The sequence below is a fragment of the Triplophysa rosa genome, linkage group LG19 (genome assembly GCF_024868665.1).
Source record: "Triplophysa rosa linkage group LG19, Trosa_1v2, whole genome shotgun sequence".
NCBI classification, from domain to species: Eukaryota; Metazoa; Chordata; class Actinopteri; order Cypriniformes; family Nemacheilidae; genus Triplophysa; species Triplophysa rosa.
This window is the reverse complement of record NC_079908.1, coordinates 2,593,635-2,616,743: the sequence shown is the minus strand read 5'-3', so window position 1 is coordinate 2,616,743 and position 23,109 is coordinate 2,593,635. Positions and strand designations below refer to the sequence as shown.

At 37.8% G+C, this 23,109-nt stretch overlaps 4 protein-coding genes across 5 annotated transcripts in view; 1 reads left to right on the top strand and 3 right to left on the bottom strand.

Annotated features, from left to right (window-relative positions):
* The window catches only part of stk26 (serine/threonine protein kinase 26), a 39,674-nt gene extending 34,023 nt beyond the window's left edge, over positions 1-5,651 (bottom strand). Inside the window, exon 1 of the mRNA XM_057360582.1 lies at positions 5,229-5,651. Within this exon, the coding sequence (XP_057216565.1) occupies positions 5,229-5,270 (42 nt within the window). The 5' untranslated portion in view covers positions 5,271-5,651. The remainder of the gene's footprint in view (positions 1-5,228) is intronic.
* Positions 5,652-6,652: 1,001 nt separating this feature from the next.
* Positions 6,653-11,460, bottom strand: tmem185 (transmembrane protein 185). The gene is made up of 7 exons (XM_057361000.1): positions 11,312-11,460; positions 10,705-10,881; positions 10,070-10,277; positions 9,865-9,948; positions 9,578-9,754; positions 8,700-8,823; positions 6,653-8,356 (listed from the first exon to the last, which is right to left on the bottom strand). Exons 1-7 carry the CDS (start codon positions 11,347-11,349, stop codon positions 8,112-8,114), a joined length of 1,053 nt encoding a protein of 350 aa, XP_057216983.1. The 5' UTR covers positions 11,350-11,460; the 3' UTR covers positions 6,653-8,111.
* A 71-nt stretch (positions 11,461-11,531) lies between these two features.
* Positions 11,532-14,788, bottom strand: ankrd46a (ankyrin repeat domain 46a). Of its 2 annotated transcripts, none has more exons than XM_057361001.1 (4): positions 14,667-14,788; positions 13,550-13,874; positions 13,102-13,260; positions 11,532-12,203 (listed from the first exon to the last, which is right to left on the bottom strand). In XM_057361001.1, the coding sequence occupies exons 2-4, from the start codon at positions 13,858-13,860 to the stop codon at positions 11,987-11,989; spliced, it is 687 nt and encodes a 228-aa protein (XP_057216984.1). In that variant the 5' UTR covers positions 13,861-13,874; positions 14,667-14,788; the 3' UTR covers positions 11,532-11,986. The 2 variants fall into 2 exon arrangements, with proteins under 2 accessions (XP_057216984.1, XP_057216985.1); XM_057361002.1 differs by having other exon boundaries at positions 14,715-14,788.
* Positions 14,789-14,917: 129 nt separating this feature from the next.
* atg4a (autophagy related 4A, cysteine peptidase) lies at positions 14,918-23,060 on the top strand. The gene is made up of 13 exons (XM_057361066.1): positions 14,918-14,973; positions 15,631-15,741; positions 17,314-17,385; positions 17,544-17,642; positions 17,983-18,084; positions 18,662-18,734; positions 20,390-20,469; positions 20,595-20,803; positions 21,216-21,294; positions 21,514-21,659; positions 21,847-21,903; positions 22,007-22,118; positions 22,313-23,060. Exons 1-13 carry the CDS (start codon positions 14,964-14,966, stop codon positions 22,375-22,377), a joined length of 1,215 nt encoding a protein of 404 aa, XP_057217049.1. The 5' UTR covers positions 14,918-14,963; the 3' UTR covers positions 22,378-23,060.
* The last annotated feature ends 49 nt before the right edge of the window (positions 23,061-23,109 follow it).

Genomic DNA, 23,109 nt, shown 5'->3' with positions numbered 1-23,109 from the left:
AGACGAAAAACTCAAATTAACATCGGTTCAGTTTTTACACGATAGAGAGACAGCTCCGGCAGGCAAAGGGTCTGAAAGATGATACCATGATACCCTCTCTTTCTTTTGGACAGGTATGTACATGCTTCAAGAAAAATTTAATGGATTTAGTTTGTAATTCGTTACGTGGATTTAGGGCTGTCACGATTATGAAATTTGACTGACGATTAATTGTCTAATAAATCATTGCGATTATGACGATTAATTGTCTGTTTTAGGGCTTTGGCGATTATGACGATTAATTGTCTGTTTTTGAGCTTTGACATTTAATTCTCATACATTTTTGATTCAGCGATTGAAACGACCATATTGTTCTGAATACAAGACTATGTTTTTTTATTGGAAATACATCGGAAAAAATTGGGTCATCATATATTTAAGGTTTAGGCTTTTACCTGTCAATAATACAATCGCCAAATACTTGTAAATTAAGTAAATTGATCAGGTGTGAATTGAAGCCACCATTAAAATACTATCAGTCATAGAAAAGCTTCTAGTCTGTTTTTTTCTCACTTGCAAGACTACAATAAAAGTTCATTTCTATGTTAATGAAATTTTGGTAGACTGGTTTTCACACTGAGATTTGCTTAAATAATATTAAATTGTAATTTTTTTTTTTTTTAAGTGATTGTGTTGTGATGGTACATTTTACAAGTATTACCATGCTTTAGTAACTAGGGCTGTCACGATTATGAAATTTGACTGCCGATTAATTGTCTAATAAATCATTGCGATTATGACGATTAATTGTCTGTTTTAGGGCTTTGACATTTAATTCTCATACATTTTTGATTCAGCGATTGAAACGACCATATTGTTCTGAATACAAGACTATGTTTTTTTCTTGGAAATACATCGGAAAAAATTGGGTCATCATATATTTAAGGTTTAGGCTTTTACCTGTCAATAATACAACTGCCAAATACTTGTAAATGAAGTAAATTGATCAGGTGTGAACTGAAGCCACCATTGAAATACTATCAGTCATAGAAAAGCTTCTAGTCTGTTTTTTTCTCACTTGCAAGACTACAGTAAAAGTTCATTTCTATGTTAGTAGACTGGTTTTCACACTGAGATTTGCTTAAATAATATTAAATTGTACTGCAGGTAATTTGTATGTTTTAGTTTTTTTTTTTAAGTGATTGTGTTGTGGTGGTACATTTGACCAGTATTACCATGCTTTAGTAACAATATATACACTAAAATATGCAATATGCAGATGCACTACAGCTCCCCCTAGTGTCTTCTATAGAGATGTGCAATAATTGCGATGGTCTGAAACCATCGCGATGAGGTCAAACAATCGCGATGAGATGATTATTTAATAATCGTGACAGCCCTATTAGTAACCATATATACAACTAAAATATGCAATATGCAGATGCACTACAGCTCCCCCTAGTGTCTTCTATAGAGATGTGCAATAATTGCGATGATCTGAAACCATCGCGATGAGGTCAAACAATCGCGATGAGACGATTATTTAATAATCGTGACAGCCCTACGTGGATTTACATAAAACATTTATGTGTTTGGAGGAGGCTTGGCTTTGGACGGCAAATCGCATAGAGGGTGGGATTATAATTTCAGTGCTAGCAGGCTAAAGTTAGCACCTTTCCAAATCAACCACCCCACCTTTAAGGGAACACCTAAATCACACAGTATTAGATCTCAATGAACGAAATATCCAAGTTAAAACTCTTCGCTTATATATCATAAACTCATTCAAGGCCAGAATTACAGTAAAATCACTGCAAAAAAAGGAAATACTGGCTGATTCAACTTGTTTGAATTTCACGGACTTGGTGTTATGCTGTGATGATCAGGTGTTCCCTTAATTTTTTGAGCAGTGTACTTTATTATCATGAAAATACCTGAATAAGTTTAAAGAATAACAAAATAAATGCATTTATATTGGATTTATTGTCAGTATTGGACTCGCAGTTCAAGAGCAGGGTACGTATAACTGTGTGTGGATGACAGTGTTTGTCAGCCACCACCGAAGAACAATTTTGACCCAGGAAAAACCCTGAAATAGGAAAACAAAACGGGCTATTTTGTGACTATGTGCTTCAATTAGACTGGTATGAGAATAGGCTATATGTCCATGTAAAGACAGCGGAGGAAGGTAGTTTTATACAACAGTGCTCTATAGCTTGTGTTGTATACCCTCAAAACACTTTTTGTCTCAAACTGCATCAAATGCATAAAAGCCATGCATTAAACTTTATGGAGCTACATCCATGAAATTAAGAGTTTTTAGAGTTGATAGTCTTCTCAAGTTTATTTAAATGTTTTATAGGAGATATCATATTTTGAGTTTCAACCAGGCGTGAGGCCCATCAAGGCCAGGGCTCTAGACTGCGACTAAATGGTCTCATTTTGCGACTATTTTTCCTGCCAGTGCGACAAGTTTTTCTTAATGGTCACACCGGTGCGACTGCCAAGCTGATCAATATATAATTTTTGCGTATTATAAATTTAATGCACAAAAATGTTATATTGCGCAAGCGGCTCATTCAGTCACTCATTTTCGTCTCCCCTCCTTCAACCATTCACTTATCTATCAGTGCCCCCGCCCCCAAAGACGTAATTCGCGAGTAAGAGGCGAAGGACCGAAAGAGCAGACGAGTGAAGCGCTCAACCTTGCAACTCAAATAAATATGCAGAATACCAGAATTTCCCCTGCTAAGGTACAAAACAGCAAAGACAACAAAATGTGTTGCGAGTATTGTATGCATGTGAAGCTAATGCAGGAAACATGCGTTTAAACTTTAAGCACTAAACTATTGTATAAAGTTCTCTAACAATACTGCAAAGCATAATAAAGATCTCTGTTTATAATGTTCATCAAACAACAAAGGACGGGCCCAAAACACTCACTGATATTAAAGGAACCGTGTTCTCTTATAGGAGTTGTTCACAACAAATAAAGGAAGAAAGTAACTTTAAGAAAGATGTGCTTTATATATGGTAAAGTGTTGAAAGAGAGTTTACATATACAATAAAAATTATTCAATCATAAACAATGATTTGTATTAATTTCTAATTGATTTATTAATGTATTAAATATATTTTAATGAAGTTTTAGTGATTCTTTTTTCTTATCTCACCCCACGACTCTGGTGCTATCAAATTAAGGGCTGGTGCCACCAACTGAATAACTTGGTAGCACCAGTGCCACCTCTCTCAAGTGTTAGTCTAGAGCCCTGAAGGCATTTTTACACTGAACCGGATCTGGATTTGAATGTGGATTTTGTAAGAAAATCTGACTTTGTCTACAATCAGCTGCAGTATGAACAGAACCTAAAAGGCAGCAATACAGCAAACGGGCACCTCAAACACGCTTTAGTCAGATTGGGTGGGGTAGCAGTGACAAGCTATATCCTGCTTCACTGGCGGCACATGGGTCTGTCCCCTTCTGATAAAAATGATGCACACACTTTGGCGCATTAATGACTAGGCTGTTTGTTAACAAGACACAAGGGAGTCGTCCATGTACCCCACTAGAATTATCAGATGGGTAAATTTCCTCTTCTGATGTACTATTCAAACCTATAAACTGACAACAAATCAGCACAATTAAGAAAACAGCATAGCAAGTGCTCATGGGTACAATCCACACAACAAGCACCCTGCATTGTGTTACTACTGCAGGGTCTTATCAGCTTTCGCTGCACCTGCGTCTAGCTGACTCAGGGGCCAACTATGAGAAACTAGCGCACGAAACACTTCCTCACAGGCCACACCCAGACACTACGCTCCAGCCCAACATTCCTAATGGCTCTGAAGCGTAAACACTATGACTGGACAACTGTATGGCCTATTTAAAGAAGACACTGAACTTCGAACCTCGCTGAACACACAAAATAAACATTAAATAGGCACCTCACAAGTGCTATGTTAATAAGTGAAGTATCCCAGCGGCGGGACATCTGTTGTGCATAATGATTAACAATACAGCCCAGCAACGCAGTTTTCCGTTCAGTTGTCATAGTAAAGAAATCAAAGAGCATGTTATTTTCAATGAAGGACCACATGATCAGCTACACTGTTACAGTGACCTTTCGAACTGCCTAGTTTAAAAAAGGAACACAGTTAAAGCTCTGTTGTCCCATTACCCAAACTGAGTTTTTGGTTCTGTATCCAAATATCTATCAGTGTGAATCTGTGACATTGGCCACAAGACGACGAAACCGCAGTCACACTTCCTGTGCTGCAATGGAGGCGATTTCTTGTTGCCACACCAAAAAGGCACAGTACAGATGGAGTTCATCACTGTCCTAGGTCTGCTTTTTGCTGCCCATTATGCTTTAAAAAGAGGGAAGGGAAAATGAGAGAATGTTGGCACACCTTTAGGGAGCAGGTGCCGCCTCATAGACAAATATCTGCTCCATCATTAGACCAGGTGCACAAAGATATCCAAATATAGACCTGTCCAATGTAGACTGATCCAGACTTCAATTCAGCAGCCCATGAGTACAAACTTTGCCATGTGTATACAGATCAATATACACAAACATACACGCCTCATTCCAAACATTCAAAATACTAAACAAAAGTTAATTACTATTACTCATTACCCACTCATGTAATGACAGACAGTATACTGTAAAAAAGATGAATGCATAAACATACATTGTTTTATTACTAAAGTTGCTTAATTATTTAATAATGGGATTTAATAAGAAACATTTTATATATTAAAATGAAATCAGATTGCAAGAGCAAATGTCTAGTTTAACTTATAAAAACGGGTTGTATTTTGATCTGTAATACACATTGATTAATATTTTCATAGTCATAAGTAAACAACGTTTATAGTCTCCCATATAAAGGTAAAGCCATAAAAGAGATCACAAATAAAACATTTCACTTACATAAAGCACCAGTGATGACTATAATGTTGCGATGTATCAGATAGTATTACCACAGCAACTATATTATATTCATGATCCATGGTATTAGTACCCCAAGCAATATCAAGGAGCATGGTCAAAACAAAACAATCTGTAATGTCCAGAAAATAGCAATAACATGATAATTTCAGTTTTAAACTATCTGTAAACTGTTCAAATTAAACAAGAATTCATGGCACTGACTATAAAGTTGTGATTTGAGTGTACAGTGATAAATGTAAAATAATATTGCTGATGATGGCCTTGCGTTACCTTTCCACACAAACTCACCTGCATTCCAGGAACTTGAACAGGTACCGGCGATTGAGCCATCTCCAACCGTCCACAGACAAGCTACACGGCGAATGAACTCTCAAATAGACACTTAAACAGCGCTTACGTTTCCTATTACGTATTTAAATTCTCTATAATAGTATATTTACACTATATTTACACTGTCCGTGAAACTGTCCTCGAACTCTCGGGTTAGCAGCGCTCAGTTAGCTTCAAACTCCACCGCAGTCACATTCGACGCTTTGCGACCATGACTACTTCGCAAAGTCGACTTTTTTGTTACTTATGTAGGTTACAAACGGTTAAAACGCTCGTCGAGATGTCGTTGCATGCTTTTCGTGAGACTTTGTCCAGAGTTTGTTCTTCAAGAGATCCTCTCGGACGCCATGACTCGCGCTGCGCTCGTCAACTTGTTTTGTGCCTTTGGGTGGAGTCGCGCGCTCAGTGTTCGACTTCACGCGGCGCTGCGCAGACCGATCGTGGTATGACATCAGAGTACCGCGAGGGCACATCGCTGTCGCTTAGCTCTCGCAGTACTTTTATGTCATACGTAGATCAGTCTGCGCAGCTCCTCGTGTGGTAGAACACCGCTATTGCGTCATCGAGACCGCCGCTGATCCGCCACCATCAAAGATTTACCTAATTACATACCAACATTTTCACATTGTATTAATTGCTTTAAGTCTCTGGAATTTATGTAAATGTATTTATTATTTAATAACGTATTTTTTTTCTCTGACAACTAATGTCATTAAAGTAGTGATATAATACATATTTTTTTTGTGGCGATTGAATGACAATAACACTAACTTATCTCAACTAGAGTGTACTTTCCTTTACACTAAAATATTTTCCTGCCAACGTTTTCAGCGATCCCACCACAAAAATTAAACATTGTTTTATAGTTTAAAAACATAATACATTATGTATTTTTCTGGCTGTAATACAACAAATTTGTGCAATGTATCTCCACAGCATTCATAAACACACCCTTTGGGCAACAATGGCAAAAGCCACAAAATATTTATCCCATTCTTTATGATGCTTTCAGGACCATCACAAATCATTTCCAAAGGAAAATCATTGACCTTTTTAGAGGTGGCTAGATAGGCCTATACACTTTAGAATCTGCATATAATGCATTTTCTTGTAAAATATTAACAAAAAATAAATGTGAGTTCTATAGTTGTTCTGTTGTGACGAATTGATCAACTAGCCATAGTTTTTCTGAAACTTGACCCGGGCCAGCAGGCCATCTGTTCATTATATTGTTGAACACCGCATACACTGTATTGGTTAATAAATGACCTAATGCAAAATAAATGACCAAAGGTCAAAAATCCTTGACACATTATTTTGATGCCAAGATTCAAGACTTCAATGACACTACAAAGGGAGATTTCCTGTTATTGCAGGAGCATCTTTTTTATGTCATAAAATTAACAATAATTATTACATTGAATAATTTTGTGAGAAACTCTAAATTTGACAACATTAAATGATCACCAAAAATAAAGTGAAAAAAAATCATACAACATTTCCATAACAAATGAGATTTTAATGAGAGGCACTGTTGAAAGCTACAGTATGTCTTGCCTTTACAAAGGAATGGACACAATGAACGACGAATGGTGAATGTGTACTTTGGGGGACATGTAAAACTGTGATATTGGTCCACATCTACAAAGATACATTATGGCTGTTTACTCAGACCAGCTGAGAAAGGGGCTAAATTATTTGTCTCCTAAAAAGCAGCCACTGAACCAAAGCAAATGTCTTATTCTCTGGCATGACAGCTACGAAGATGTTCTGAAACAAAACTTTTCTGATTTAGATAGGATGGGAAATGTAATGCAACACCTGAATAAACAATTGAATAAATTTAAAAAGGGATTAAAATGTTTCATTTAGTCATTTTACACTAAATGGGTCCAAATGAGTTGGTCCAAAATCAGTGCTTACGGTTACTGTAAAATGCCAACTCAATTCATGGTTCTACCTTGCTAGGAAATACACAGTAATAACAGGTCCTGTCAGGTAGTGGTTATTATTATCTCACACAAAGACAGATGAATAATTATGTACCAATTTCACAATACAGGGTCTATTTGATTAAACTGTATGAAACTATACTGTACTCCTGTGGCCCATCCCGAAGTCCAATTACAGTTTGTCCACAAGTTTGGGAGTCCTAGTTAAAACTGAAAAAAACAGAAGACCACAACCTTGACCAACCATTTTCATTGGAAAGCTTCTTTCACATATGATAGCAGCCTATCAAGTTGACATCAACTGCTTAAAAAGATTTTTATATGAACGACTTTCTTCAACCCTAAAAGCTGCAATCACAGTGAAAATGAAGGACTGCCACATATTGCGAGAAATATACTGCAGTATAAGAGCAAACATCAACAAAGCTAGTTGGTGCAAATTAGATGCTAGTTAGGACTGACAGATGAATATCTGACAGACTACGGTATATATGGATTTGAAATCCAATAAAAAGACATCTCCACCTGGCCATAAAAAACCACGCTTTTATCTACAGATGAGAATGTCTCTTTGCAAGTTCATCGACAGAGTTGTCCGAAAAGTTCAAACAATCCACTCCTGAGGGAAATAGGTCCCATCTATGCAGCTGGAGTTTACTGAGATTGAAACACAAGGCTATGATTTACAAATACAAAATGGCTAAGAAGAGTCAAATAGATATCCGCTCGATTTGAGCTTAGCTCAACAAACAGGAGCTCAGAAGAAGCATCTTTGTAGCAGGATTACATTTCTCTTCTTTAACGGTGCGTCCTGAAGTGGACCCCAGTGCATAGTGCTATGTTTTTCTCACTGTTCATGAACAGTCAAACGATGACCAAGGTCTGAATGTTAGTCTGGCATGTCGATGCACAGTTTGGGCGGTGGCACAAAGTATTTGCCAGGACTTTGGGTGATCACCACGCCCATCTTTTTGCGAAACATTGGAGCGATTTTTGGTGCTTCGTGAATGGGCATCTCTTCGGACACATCAGAATCCTCATGGTGTAAATCGTAGGAGATGTTGCCATATTCCCTTAGGAAGGGGAAAAGTTCAAGGAGAAACTGGCAGAAGTCTTTGCGAATTCCAAACCACCCTGACAATTAATTAGAGAGAAATTAGACAACATTTTGAATTCCTACACAACAACATGGAACAGGGTTTGATTAAGTCTACGGCAGAATGTGACAAACATTACAAAGCAAACAGCAACATCCAATTCTAGAGTATTCTAGTGTGAGTAGTTTATAACTCACAAATAGCAAAGAATTACTCATAACTTCAACAGTTCACAATCTGACTTATTATAAACAGTACTGAACTATTCAGTAATGACTATTATTGGTATTTTTAATAGCCAGCTAAAATAAAAAACCTTTCAAAGAAAAAGCCACTTAAAGAGACACTTATAAGACTGATGTAGGGTAACTGTTACATACAGTGATTGCCTCCTTTCTGACCAAACGTGGTCACCATTAGAGTTACCAAAGACACCCAGAGAGGCACAAACACTGGGACGTAGTTGGAGTTATAATGACCATCCAGCTTGTGGACAAGGAGAATCTGAAAACACAAACACTGATGAATGTCACACTTTGGTTACACCTGCACATAATATTTGCATTCTTAACGCTAAAATCTGTAAGTTCAATTACTGGGCAAGTACCTAAACGATTAAAACACTTTTTAATCAAAACTTTTACGTTTTCATCTGGTCAGAACAAAAATGGCAGATATATTACTTGGTCAGATGACATTTTCTTAAGACATATGCCTTGTAGGATGTACTTTTCGCAGTCACATTGATGTACAATGATAGATCCGCTCTGATACGGTGATCATAGAAAACATATTCATCCATGCAACCAGCAGTGCCAAAGCACAGCCCACGTAAAGAAAATAACATCCAATTCTATGTTTAAAATGGCGTTTATGGCGATAAAGAAGCAAAAGTTAATGATTGCAGTTTTAAAAAGACAGGTCATCATGATATTCTGTCATCATTTACTCAAACTCATGTCATTTCACACCCATACAATTGTCTTGATACGAACATTAGCTAGGAATGAAATTGTATATGGTTGCCAATAATTTTACACAGTATATAAAAAATCATCTTAAATATTCAGACGAGTTAAAAACAACACAAGGTTGGTAAATCATCACAGAATTTTCATTTCTGGACAAACAAATCCATTAAGAGCAAAACACCCACAATTTCATCACACTAACATCCAAACACCCACAAGACATGCTGGCTATTTTTAGCACCACTGTCACGTTTTAGCAACATCAATGAATGGTGTTGGGATCGAACCTCAAAGGTAAGCAGGGGCACAACAATGGTCATCCAGCTGAGCGCCATGGTGATGTGAGTACGCCGTTGCTCAGCAATAACATCCATGGAGCGCAGGAAGAGCACTGACCAGACGATGTAATAGAGCACGACCAGACACAAGAAGGACATGAGAATCCACAACGGCACGCACACCACCTAGCGAAGAAAAAAGTGTTGTTCTTACTCATGTAAACTGCACGCAGCTCAAATAACAAAGTAATCGACTGCAGATGACTCAGTAAAATAAGTTTAATTGATGTCCTTACCAACCACGGCCAGCTGATGATCTTATCCAGTCGTAATGCGATAAAAATGAACTGCAGAATATTTACAGAGCAGAGAATCTCCAGCTGACAAAAACAAAAAGAGGAATAGAGTTTAAAACAATTATCAGGACTATTTTTAAATAAGCACCGGACAGAGGACAACAATGATCTGATAAGACAAATCTTGCAGCTCCAAAACGAATACCTCAAGTGATCGATCGTGTCTGAATCCCCACACACACGCTGCCACAGAAACTGGCGAGACGAAGAAGAGAGGCATGAAGACTAAAAGCCAGAAGTGTGAACCCCTTTCCACACGGTCACACACCAGAACCTCAAAGGTGAGCAGGAGCAGGTGGATGCCCACAGCGATCAGCATGGCCTTAAACTCCACGCAGGTCTCTCCTTCAGCCCTGAAGAACACAACATACTGGATCATAAACATCACAGGACAATGCAAGTAACAGTCAACATAAAACTGCTTTCATAATGTGACATTGTAAGTGAAAAGTAATATTGGACAAAAAACAGGGAAAAAAACATTGTAGGGTGGTGATTTTATAAGGGGGCTAGGGGTCAACATTACCCTCAAGACCATATTGTATCCCAGTGTTGTATTCCAATGTTACTTATTTTTGCATTACAATGGTAGCCTAAAATAATGCCTAAATATCTGTTTGGGTATTTATTAAAAGTCTAGCCAAACTAAAGTTTCAGGTGCAGCAGAAATGATGAAACAAAGGCACTGTTGTTGCCTGTTTTATTTGGATTCATATGCATGGATGGTTAAGAATCGTGCGTTAAGAAATCCAATATATTTGAGACTGATGTCAGACTGACCTGTATTGTGGGTTATGAGCCCACACCCCAGTGCCCACAGCTGCCCCAATGATGACCATGAGTTTCCAGAGCCAGATGGGTGCAAACACCGCCCAGTAGCTCCACTGGATGATGCCATCTAACCTCAGTGACAGCAGTACAGAGAAGAGCAGCAAGCATGCATAGATCAGGAACTTACTGCAAAAATAACACACATACAGTCAAACAGTAACCAGAGACATGTACAGTATTCAGATTTATCAAACTTAGATTACTTTTGCCAAAACCACAAGGGCTTAATCGCACTTTGACTTAAAAGAAAGTATCAGAGTGGCATCATTGCTAATGCTTGTATGGGGAACATAAAGGCAATAGACATGTTTACAGCGGCAGGATTTGTTTACATGTCAATGCTTACAGTTAAAGTGTTACCGGCAAACGTTAAAGGACTTGATGTTAAAGCATGTTTAATTGACTGGTCAATTTCACATAAGGCCAAGAAACTAAGCTAAGACAAACCCAACAGGCCTGGAAAGTGAACATTAGCCGCTAAGCTAACAAAGTAATTGTTAACGTTATAAAACCAAAGCATACGTGTTCGCCGTTTACCTAACACGCCACAGCTTACCTGGGGTTGAAATCTTGAAAAACACCACGGAGATTCATGATTTTGTATTTAGACCATATTTAAAGAGAGTGAAAATAAAAGGCTGGCTAACTGACTGACTGACTCTCACATCAGTGCAGACCAGACGCGATCAAACACAGTGACGTCACACTCCCATTAAACCCTCGACCGCCGCCAGGAGGCGCTGTGCCCATGATGTATTACAAACAAAAATAACTTGGACAATTAACCATTCTTTCAGTTTTTTTATTTAAAAAAGACATTTCTTGCTGGAAATTGTAATGTAAGGTAAGGTAAGGTTCATGAACACACTTCTTGCAGCATTACATTTTCATGTAAAAATGAAATAAATTAAATAGGAATAATGCTCTCGGACCATTAAAAAACTGGACATAACAATTGCGGGTTCATTTAAACAGAAACAAGCAAATGCACAACACAATAGAAGGATCTTTTTGAACATAAAGATAATAAAAGCGATAATTTTGAAGCACATTAAAAGATCTATTTACAATATTATACACAACTGTGTTTTTTTATTCAGTTACTTAATATATGTGGGTAGGAAAAGTGCGGTTACACAACAGTAAATGTAGAAACAATCATCAGATAATGAAAGATCAAAATCATTATTATGCGTTTAAGTGTTCATAATGTTGTTAAAATGTTGTTAGCTTAGTGCACCAGCTCCAGCTGATTAGAAGTGAATGGTAACACCCCACTAACATAATATGCGATTCCAAGTGACAGCAGGGCGATAACAAGCAGAAGCAAAATAACTCTCCAGAAACCAAGATCCTCCACAAACTCCTGCCATGTGGTCCGGAAGCTGGACAGCACGCCATCGCTGTGATGCAAGTGCGGGTTGAGAAGAGAGTGATTTTCCATGGCACTGCACGAGATACAAGCAGGGACACTTATCAAACAGACTACTTTTTCATCCCATGACCTCATCAGACAGTTGTGTTTAATTCTTATAGAAAACAAGTCAAGTAGATGTTAAAAAGTGTGGCTGGTATTGATTCTGGTTCACGTGTCAATGCAAAAATGAAAAGTCATTTCAGTGTGCTCTGTGTAATGCACATTTTGGCAGTATATCTTCCTGCATTCTACACAAATACAAACAGCATTTGAATAGTGCACATAATAACATAAGGTTAAACTCTGCAAAAAATATAAAAAGCAGTATTAAAGTGATCTGTTTTGAAGATAAATTGAAAAGGGCAAGTACAGAAACAACAGAAAAATAAATACGACTATAAAGTAAAGTATGTAAAATGATCATATTGCACATTGGACATTTTGGAAAGAGTTGGAGTAAAGTGACCTCTACATTAGGGCTGCTCGATTATGACAAAAAACATAATCACGATTATTTTGGCCAATATTGAGATCCCGATTATTTAACACGATTACTCATTAACTTTTAAAACAACATAGAAAATAAATAACTTTGCTTTTAAACTGTGAATTCAACTGAAAAATAAATGTAAAGAAATAGCACAGCTGAACCACTGTAAGGAAAGGGGTGCGCTGTGGATTTATACCACAAGAAAAGAGAGGATCCTTGCAAAATGGAATGTGGCACAATAATCGTTTTACCTCGGATTATTTTGTTTTTGTAATTGTTGAAGGCCAAAATTGACGATTACAATTAATTTTCGATTAATTGCACAGCCCTACTCTACATTAGGGGTAAACAGCAGGTATGGACAGAAGTTTAGCAAGTTTAGCTAAAGTGACCAGATAGTATTTCACATTGACATTTCACAAGATTCGATGAATCTCACCTTTCATTCTCAGCAATGTGCATCTTTTCCAGGCTGGAATGTGAGCTGCGGTTGAAGCCCTTCACTTCTTGTTCTTCCAGCCCCTCCAGCAGATGTAGCGCATCCTTGTTCACGCCGCGTCTCTTGGCTAACACCAGTGGAGTTGCTCCATTGTGATTGCTGTTTACATTTAAAACAAAATGCTGCATTAAAAATGAAGTTATTATAAAAGACAAACAAATGATTTATGCATGATTCTCATTGTGTCCTTATACAACTCTCCGGAGGATGTTACAGTGTATTGTAGATAAATGCTTATGATAAAATAATAATGCAAACAAATAAATCTCTTTACAAAACCTGTGATCACTTTACAGTTAATCTACAACTTTGACTGATAGTGTACCTTGGAATACAACATAAATTAGGTGGAATTTGGTAAATAAGGTACCATGACAAAATCACTGACCAGATGTCAATCTTGAGGCCGTTGGACACCAGGAACTGGATGGTATCTACATGTCCACACATGTGCAGTGCCGTGTTGCCCTGCGAGTCAGTGGCCAGCAGATCAGCACCGAACTTATGCAGCAGACGACATATCTCCACATTTCCCCGAGCGGCAGCCAGATGCAGACCGGTCCGCCCGCGACAGTCCCGTGTGTTGGGGTCAAAGCCCGACTCGAGCAGGTGTTTTGCGTCTGTTAGATCACCATCAATACAGGCCTGCAACAGAGGAACGGTGGCCTGCAGGGAGTCACTGATGAAGACGTAGGACATTGTGCACAGGTTGTCTGTGAGTTAAAAAATCGTAAATTACACATTTCATAAACATTTGGTAGACACGACACATCACAGCAGTTAATAACAGTACCATATCTGACCTAAAAAGTTTTCAGATATTGTTTCGCTACATTGTATTTTTTAAGGGAATATTAAGAGTACATGAAATATTTGTAGTTTTAAAATTCACTTGTCACATCACAGGACTATTTTATTAAAATGTAATGTGTAAATAAGTTGAAGTTACGCCCCTTTAAAATTAGAATAAATAAAACCCTTATTTGTTGATAATTTAATTTAATTGAATACTGTGCATTTATTGTTATTTCATCACACTGCATCATAATTCAGATGTGAATGTTTTCCCTGTCCATGTATGTACTTGCATTTTATTCTGAAATAAAAATATAAACATAAATACATCCTAACCTAACTACTGATATACGAGCAAGTATTTAAGAAGGTTTTCATGCATCTAACACACAGCAGAAAAGATCTATACACAAGACTGTACATTTACTACGTAAAGTTACGTTTTTTAACGAAATTGGGAAATAAAGTTTTGACTGTCACATAAAGGGTGTAATCACTGCATATCTGCAACCTCTAGACAACATGTAACTACTAAAAGTAGCTGAAATATAAAATAGTTTGTTTGTGGTCGTACAAGCTAGAGGATTGATCATACTAGCTAGCGGATTAGCCAAGCTAGGATAAACCAAACCGATAAAAACAAATTACATTTGCAATGAATAACACCATTTAATAGCATTCTTTCTGAACAGAAGAGGTTTCATCAATACCTCACTGTGACTGATCAAAGGTTTACTATTAAATACTGCGTTTCCAACCTGCGTTTTGTCTGCTTCGAGAAAAACAAATGAACGACGCAAAGAGATGGAGAATTAAAAGACTACAGGCGCTAGCATGCTATGGAATATTTTGGTGAAGTCTAACTTCCGGGCTCCACTGTCAGAACTGGTAAATGTCGTTTTTACTATGATTTTCATTAGCAGGATGCCTTGGATGAGAACATCGTTATCCACAATGCAACGCGCTGTGTTTGTATCGCTGACTCTAAACGCCGATGACAGCACAGGATGGAGGCAGGTAGGAAATGTATAAATAAAAATCAGAATTTCAGGAGCAGTTTGTCGATTTAATAACACGATTATGTTAAGGCGATGGTTTGGTTTAGAAAAGCGTCGACTGCGGTTAAGTCAGATTTGTCTGTGTGGCTTCTACAAAAAATTCGTAACTGAGTTTCAAGTTTTCTCATTGTTCTCTAGTGGCCTATGTGCATATCCTACTTTGATCTCATACCAACAGAGTTCACTTGTCTGCCCACAGGAGTTGACTTTGCTGCTGTTTTGTTTCTGATCCTTACAAATGATTACTGTGTTCTGGTTACACCTCTAATAAAACAGTATCATGGTAATACCATGGTTGTGGACATATGCTAACACATGGTTTCTTGCATATGTACCATGATCACACCATGTTTCTGGGCATGCACCATAGTTTTGAACATACATTGGAGTACCGTGTAAGTTGTAACTCATTCTGTAACATGTACCACACAATCTGAAACGATCACTTACATCTTTGGTCAGCGGGGTCAGTTTTTTATACCACTACCAACCCACCAGTATACAGTATATTTTTGTGGTGTTCTGGTCATGTTCATTTTTATCAAGGTTTCATGGGCACGCCATACATTCATCCTGCTTAGGCATTGACAGTTGATATTTTCATTTATGATTTCAGTTCTAGCCACGTATGAGAATCAAATCAACGTGTTGTCTGAGTTCTTAGAAGACTTTCCAGACACAGATGAGCCAGTATGGATTTTGGGAGCGTGTTACAATATTAAAACAAGTAAGGCCTCAATTTTCCTAATGCAATTCTACCAGTCAGATCTGAGATAACTGTGTAGAACTTGTTAAGGGTTACAGTGACATAAAACTCAAGGTTCACAATGTGATAGTATCCTAGTATCCAAAACAGTTTTCATTAACTTGCTGTTGTTGTGCATACAACTTGTTGTGGAACTGACAGTATTTACATAACTATTGTCATTTTTTTCTGTGACCAAAATATAGTTTGTGTCTTAAAATAATTGCTGCCATGTTTCATACAGAGCTGTCAACTATGAAACAATAAAAAGTGCAAAGCCTTGTTTTAATATAGGTAAAAATTCTTTATTAAAAGTGTTGTTATATAAATTTGTTTTAAATCAGTTTATGTAAATTGGTGAAATCTTTTACATTCAATCAATTTTTGTGCATTTGCTTATGAATTTGAATTTATGTGGTGTTACTTGAGCTGTGTCCCAAATGACATACTACACTATGCACTTAAACAATGCACTATGCACTCAACCATGTAGTGTATAAATTTTAGAAGGGTAGTATCGTCCCAAATGGAATACTAAATGTACTACTAAATCGGAAGTACATCGGTTTCTCAGACGAGCGAAAATGACGTCAATCGCACGGCACAATGCGTCTGAATAAAAATCTATTTGTCCATTGTACATTTAATGTAGTTTTCATCTGTTTTGCCCAGCAATACTTTAGTCATCATCAGACTGAAGCGTTATCACTTTGCAGGGGAGTTTTGCTCGAGCAGCATCTAATGGCCCCCGCCTCCCTTCCGCTACGTAAGCGAAACTGCGACCGTTGAGTGCATGAAGTGTCCACAATTCCAAACTTCATATTTTCGGTTGAAAAAGTGCATCACCTGGGTACTTAAAGTCCCCGTGAACCGGAAGTTGCGATTGTTTTTACTTCCGTATTCTGACACATTTCCAAGTGAAAAGGAATTTCAAAGGAGAAAATTAGTGGGCGTGGCTTGCGTTTTTCACTGCGAATTGATTGGATGTGTAAAAACAGCTGTTGCATTGATTTTGAAATGAAACTGGCAGCAGACTGACGGTTGAAGGGGAGGAGTTAACGAATGCTCCGGCCAAGCCGTCTAATTGACGTCATTTGAGATGGATAGTCATTTCAGGGCAGAAGTGCATTTTCAGATTTTAATTGAAGATTATGAGGGTACATGAATTTTAAAAAGAAAATGACCTACATTGATAAGCTATGTACTATAAACGCTGCAATATTTCATGAAAAAATAAGAATTGTCTATTTTAATTTCACTGGGACTTTAAAGTGCACTTCTTTTTTTGAAAATTTTCAATGTGAACGCACTACTCACACTATTTATATTACGGAATAGTAGAATAATGCACGATTTGGGACACACCTTTGGTGACATTGCTTACATACGTTGGCAAAAATAAAGCAACATTTTTTTCACTGACATTTTAAAACCATTTTAAGAAATTGCCCATATAGTTAAGAAAAATTGCCATTAAAATATGAAAACTACTCAAAATTGAATTTTCTCTTCAGATGAAGTTCACTTTTTCTTTCCTCATTTCACCTTTTCCAGTGAAAGCAGAGCTGCTCTCAGATGTGCGATCAAGACTGTGGTTTACATACAGAAAAAAGTTTTCTCCAATAGGTAAGTCTGACCAGACCAGGTTTTGTGTGTTTTGTCTTGACCGAGTGAAGTGGACCTGAAACGCAATAAAATCAGGACTTGATCATGGGCTGTTGACAAGATGAAAAGCTCAGAGTCAGTACTCTATGAAGGGCACTTAATTTGTCTGTGGTCTGTAGGAGGAACAGGCCCTTCATCAGATGCAGGATGGGGCTGCATGCTACGTTGTGGACAGATGATTCTTGCACAGGCTTTGCTCTGCAGGCACCTTGGACGAGGTAAATGAACGTCTACCAGATAAAAGGAGCGTGTTATACTTTACTAGTTATTCTTTTTAATAGTGAGCAGGCCTACCGTGTAGCACACTGCTGTTGGAAACATTTATCATAACATACTGTAGATTATTTCTATGACCTAATAAAATATTAGGTTTTATATTAGGATCATAGTATTCCATTCCAGCCACAAAACGTTGAGAAGCCAAGTCATTTTATTGTCTGCATCTATAAATGAAAAACACCTGCTGCCTAGTATATAATGATGTCATTTGGTTGTAAAGAAACGTGCATTTTTGGTGTAAGTGCTTTATTAAATTCTTTACGTCACTGTATGTTCTAGACTGGCGATGGGATCCAGAGAAACATCAGCCCAAAGAGTACCACCGTATCTTGCACTGCTTTCTTGACAAGAAGGATAGTTGCTACTCCATCCACCAGATGGGTGAGGCGAATACAGTATTCAAAAGCCTTAGATCACATTGAAAATATGGTATTTTTCATGGGACACATTTTAAAAAGTATTTTTATGTTTAAATAAAAGTGTAAAAAAAATAAAACAACATAAATATTGATGTTCATGTATAATATTGATATTAAAAAAATCAAGTATATACTGTATGTATATACTTAAGTGGTCTATACGACATTCTGGAATTTTCATCAGGCTTAAGAGACTGAATTAGACACACCTTCTTTCTAACAAATGACACACTGACAACTTCTCAGGAATGATCTGCATTAACATTCTGCATTAACATCCACCTGATCTGACCGTAGCCAAAGACAGAGACAGGTGTGATATTACACACCTGATATTTTCTGCAAAGTCAGGGAAACATACCAAACGCTGAGACATTCTGTAATTCATGTTGTTTTTGTGACCTGGATCCTATTGTATTTCGATTATTTGTTCTACTGTTTCAGTGTCTTGTTGGTTTAAATACTGTACATCTCATTGTTAAGCACAGACTCTCAATGTGAGTGTTGAATTTTGTCTGTTCTGTGTTCCATATATGTAGCCCAGATGGGTGTTGGAGAGGGCAAGTCTGTTGGAGAATGGTATGGTCCAAATACAGTGGCACAAGTGCTCAAGTGAGTCAGTTTTTTTATACAATTTTTTTTATTGAGTTCATGATGTATAATTGTCAAGTGTCCTTGTTTTAATGTTTTTAGTTCATGACACTTTGGTCATTATTTACTCACCGGTATGTTGTTGTAAACCCATATGAATTTTTCTTTTTGGAACAAAAACACAGCTCTAGAGTGAAAACAAACGATCACCAGGGTTTGTCATGCTCATAAAGCTGTATAAAAATGTATACATTTTATACAAATTGAAAACTTGTGGGAATTTTTCAGTCAACAATGACTTAAATTTACAGTCAGTAATGAATTAAACTTTTATTGGTTCATCTCAGAAATAATTCAAAAGAATAATTAAATTAGATTTTATTTCTATAGCGCTTTTATCAAAATTTCAGTGTTGCATACCAAATATAGACAGTAGTAAGAGAAGTAATGTTTTTCTCAATACTGTGTACACTGATGAAACTTAACAGAAATTGTCTCAAAATTTGTAACCTGACTGTTTTATTCATAGTGCTGGTAAGCATTGTGTGTGACAAATCTTTCATGGGATGTACAGTATATTGGTAATACTATCTGTAATGATAATTGTCTGTGGGATTATGATTATTTTTACATAGAAAAATGATTGAATTTATGACAAATACATACCATTTCAAGAAAGGACAGGCATCACACCGTGTCTACACCGGATACACTGATGCCACGCAACAAGAGACAGTAGAATGCATTAGAAACCATCATAATTTTAAAATTTGTCCACACTGGATGCGGCATGACATTCCCATGAGAACAAGCTGTGTGTCGCGCCGCACTGCGTCCGGTGTAAACACGGTGTCAGAATTAGCTGTACTTTGCATTAGAACCCATAATGGGTCCCCCTTTTCATCTCTCTCCACTGGCTACCGGTTGAAGCCTGTATCAGATTCAAGTCACTAATGCTTGCCTACAGGACTACCACTGGATCTGCACCGGCATACTTTCACACCCTCCTACACTTCTACACCCCATCAAGATCAAGAACCCTGCGTTCAGCAAACCAGCGGCGTCTTGTATTGCCTTCTCATAAGGGCAGTAAATTGCTTTTCCGCTCATTCTCCTTCACAACTCCTTCCTGGTGGAACATTCTTCGCAACTCAGTCCGGTCAACCACATCTCTCACAACATTAAAAAAACTACTTAAAACCACTCTCTTCTGTGAATACTTGACAGACAAATGAGAGATAAAAAAACACCATCCCTCTTTCTCTCAATTGGTCTAGCTTTTGCTGAAACTAGTAACTTTGTATTGGCACCTATTGTGTTGTTGCTCCTGTATGACATATCGCTTATTGCTCCCTGAACTCTCTGTAAGTCGCTTTGGATAAAAGCGTCAGCTAAATGACTAAATGTAAATGTACTTTCATTCACGTGTGCATACTTGCATCAGTACTTTCATCAGTATTTCAAAAAAGCAGGCTAAAAAGTCTACTCAACTTCTCATTTTGTTTATCATAGATGTAAGAATGTCAGGTTTGTCACAACAAATTGGTAATCAAAAAATAGTGTTAAAAAATAAAAACAGAAGTGTTAAAAAAATTTAACGGAGTGTTAAAAAATAAAACAGAATTTTATTTTGTTGCAAACTGTCCCTTTAATACTTCCCATTCTTTTGCCTTTAGGAAACTTGCTTTGTTTGACGATTGGAATCCTTTGGCTGTGTATGTGTCAATGGACAACACGGTTGTTCTTGAGGACATCAGTAAGTTTTTTTTCTCTAGACTAGAAAGCCCTAATTGTAATTGACCTGAGTTATTTGTTATTCTTGATTTCGGTCTTCTCATCTCCACCCTGCATTTATTTCGACACCTACTTACTCTATACCAGAGAAACAGTGTCTTCAGCCAGGCCTAGAAAGCAGACCCAGGGCTGGTCCCTGCGGCCGGAGTGAGGTTTCTGTGTCAGGCCAGAGCTGTTCAGAGGGCCAGGGACGCCATCAATCACAAGGGCCCTTGGACTGGAGGCCCCTGCTGCTGGTGATTCCTCTTCGGATGGGCATTAACAACATCAACCCTGTTTATATTCAGGCCCTCAAAGTATGACACAGTTGTTTTAACTTGATGGGATTAGATATGATATAGGTTGAATAAACACTTATGAAGTATTTTCTAACCTCACTAATGATAATGACTCTGTTCTGCATCCAAATATCAACAAGTAGAGGCCAAAAGTCTGGGAGGGCATATTTGTACAATGTTTATCCCCTAAAATATGACGTATGTGGGACAAAATGGACAAAACACTAAACTTTTATGGGACAAAAAAGTTTAACATATCAATGAATGCTGGTTTTATTCAAATAATCAAAAAATTGCATAGAAAAACAAAACAAACGTCTTGACTCGGAAAGCTTTGTGGCACGGTTTTTTGGTCAAGAACATTTTTAATAGACTGTGGAGATTTTCATTTCATTTTCAGTACTTCATGTTTTGTGTCATCTTTTTCCAGGAGTGTTTTAAAATGCCTCAGTCATGTGGCGTTTTGGGAGGAAAGCCCAATCTGGCCTATTATTTTATTGGAGTTATTGGTGAGTTGGCTTAATAATTGGCTTCTAAATGCATGTATGACTTGCCATTGTTTGTAGTAGTAAAATTGCACACTCAATAATGAACCCGCAATGTCGGATTCAGCAATGACATTGCATTTTTTAACATTGTTGAAAGCTGTGGCAATAAAAACAAACAAGAATGATTATTCAGGAAATGTATGGTATTGTGCTTTGATTGTGTGTTTTTGTCCTGAGCAGATGATGAGTTGATCTATCTGGACCCTCACACCACCCAGCAGGCCGTGGAGTCTGAATCAGGCATTGCCGTGGATGATCAGAGCTATCACTGTCAGAGGACTCCACACCGCATGAAAATCACTAGTCTGGACCCTTCTGTTGCACTGGTGAGGCGCTTTCTCGCATGTTCACGTTTTGAAGGTCAGGTGTAAGATTTAACCCGTTTTCAATATGGCAGCAAATCATCTCGGGAAATTTGCCCGTGAATGAGAAGTAGGTTCCCTGCTCCAACCTCTATGAAGCAGCTGGAAGATGTTTTAATAGACAAATGACAGTAAATGTGTTTGTCACCAGGGGTTTTTCTTTGGGAGTGAGGAGGACTTTGACAGCTGGTGTAACCTGGTTCAGCAGGTAGAACTTTGACATGTTGTTCCTGCCAGTTGTCCACACTTACACGCAGTTCATGTGCGATGCACTCTTTGTATGTTTTACCTTGCTTCTGTGAATTTTAAAGGAGCTCCTCAAGAAGAATAACTTGCGGATGTTTGAGCTGGTAGAGAAACATCCATCTCACTGGCCTCCGTTTGTTCCCCCCACCAAACCAGAGGTGCAGACCACAGGAGCAGGTATTGCTTTTTACTCTGTTTCAGGCTGTACTGCTTTTCCCTGTAAACTTGCACTCAGGTCTTAATCCATTCTAGTATGGTATGCTCACAGTCCAAACCAGTCCCATTGAACAAAATGACCTATGGGACCCTATGGTTTTTTTCACATTTTAAAAATGTGTTTAAAAGTATAATCTTCTGTGCTTGCTTTATAGAGTTCATTGAGTCTCCAGACAAGCTTTTTGAGTCAGAGGACGAGTTTGAAATCCTCAACGTGTGATCTCGGCCCCACTCAGTTAAGTCGACTAATGAGAGTCCTGGCTGAGGAGGCATCACAAACGTTCTTCTGCTCCACGCCGCACAAGTGCCTCAGATCAACACCAAGCACACAATAATTACTCTACACAAAATTAAGCAAACAACAGCCAGGACAAAACGAGGCCGACAGATGAGCTGTTTTCATAAATGAGCCTGTGCTGTTTTCATTTTTTCTGCGGTTAGCAGGAAGAAAGCAAGCCAAGGATCTGTGTAGCAACTTTGTGTGACATTGAGATTCATTTGTAGGCCCATATAGAGACTTGTTTTTATTTATCCCCCCAAAAATTAGGGCTGTTAAATTGCATGAACTTTATTGTACTGTACCATGGAGCGGTGAAGGACCTGCATGAGGATGATATCTTCACAACCTCAACACACTACCTCCTGACTGCAGGAGACGGCGAATATGCAGACATCTTGTATTCAGTGTTATTCAAGGAAAACATAACCTAAAAGTGCCTCTCTCTTTGACATATTTATGTTTTTCTAAATGGAAAAGGTTTCCTTTCCTTGTTGATGGGATGATTTTACCCAGCCCTGCACACTTGTGTAAATATGGCTTTGTATTAAGATATTTAAATGTGTAAGAAGTCTTGGAATGGTCCCATCACTTTTTTAAAAGAATAAACTATAATGCTAGCTAAATATGAGTCCTTTCATTTATTTATGACTTGTCCCTTTATATTGGTGATAC

Coding starts and splice junctions, on each gene's coding strand:
- tmem185 (XM_057361000.1), bottom strand. CDS start 11,349: ATGAATCTCCGTGGTGTTTTTCAAGATTTCAACCCCAG. Junction 9,949..10,069: donor GACACGATCGATCACTTGAG/GTATTCGTTTTG, acceptor TGTTTTTGTCAG/CTGGAGATTCTCTGCTCTGT. Junction 8,824..9,577: donor TGCCCCTGCTTACCTTTGAG/GTTCGATCCCAA, acceptor TTGTGTTTTCAG/ATTCTCCTTGTCCACAAGCT.
- ankrd46a (XM_057361001.1), bottom strand. CDS start 13,860: ATGTCCTACGTCTTCATCAGTGACTCCCTGCAGGCCACCGTTCCTCTG. Junction 13,261..13,549: donor GGCCTCAAGATTGACATCTG/GTCAGTGATTTT, acceptor AAATGTAAACAG/CAATCACAATGGAGCAACTC. Junction 12,204..13,101: donor CACATTGCTGAGAATGAAAG/GTGAGATTCATC, acceptor TATCTCGTGCAG/TGCCATGGAAAATCACTCTC.
- atg4a (XM_057361066.1), top strand. Junction 17,386..17,543: donor AAAAAAGTTTTCTCCAATAG/GTAAGTCTGACC, acceptor TGTGGTCTGTAG/GAGGAACAGGCCCTTCATCA. Junction 21,295..21,513: donor TTATTTTATTGGAGTTATTG/GTGAGTTGGCTT, acceptor TGTCCTGAGCAG/ATGATGAGTTGATCTATCTG.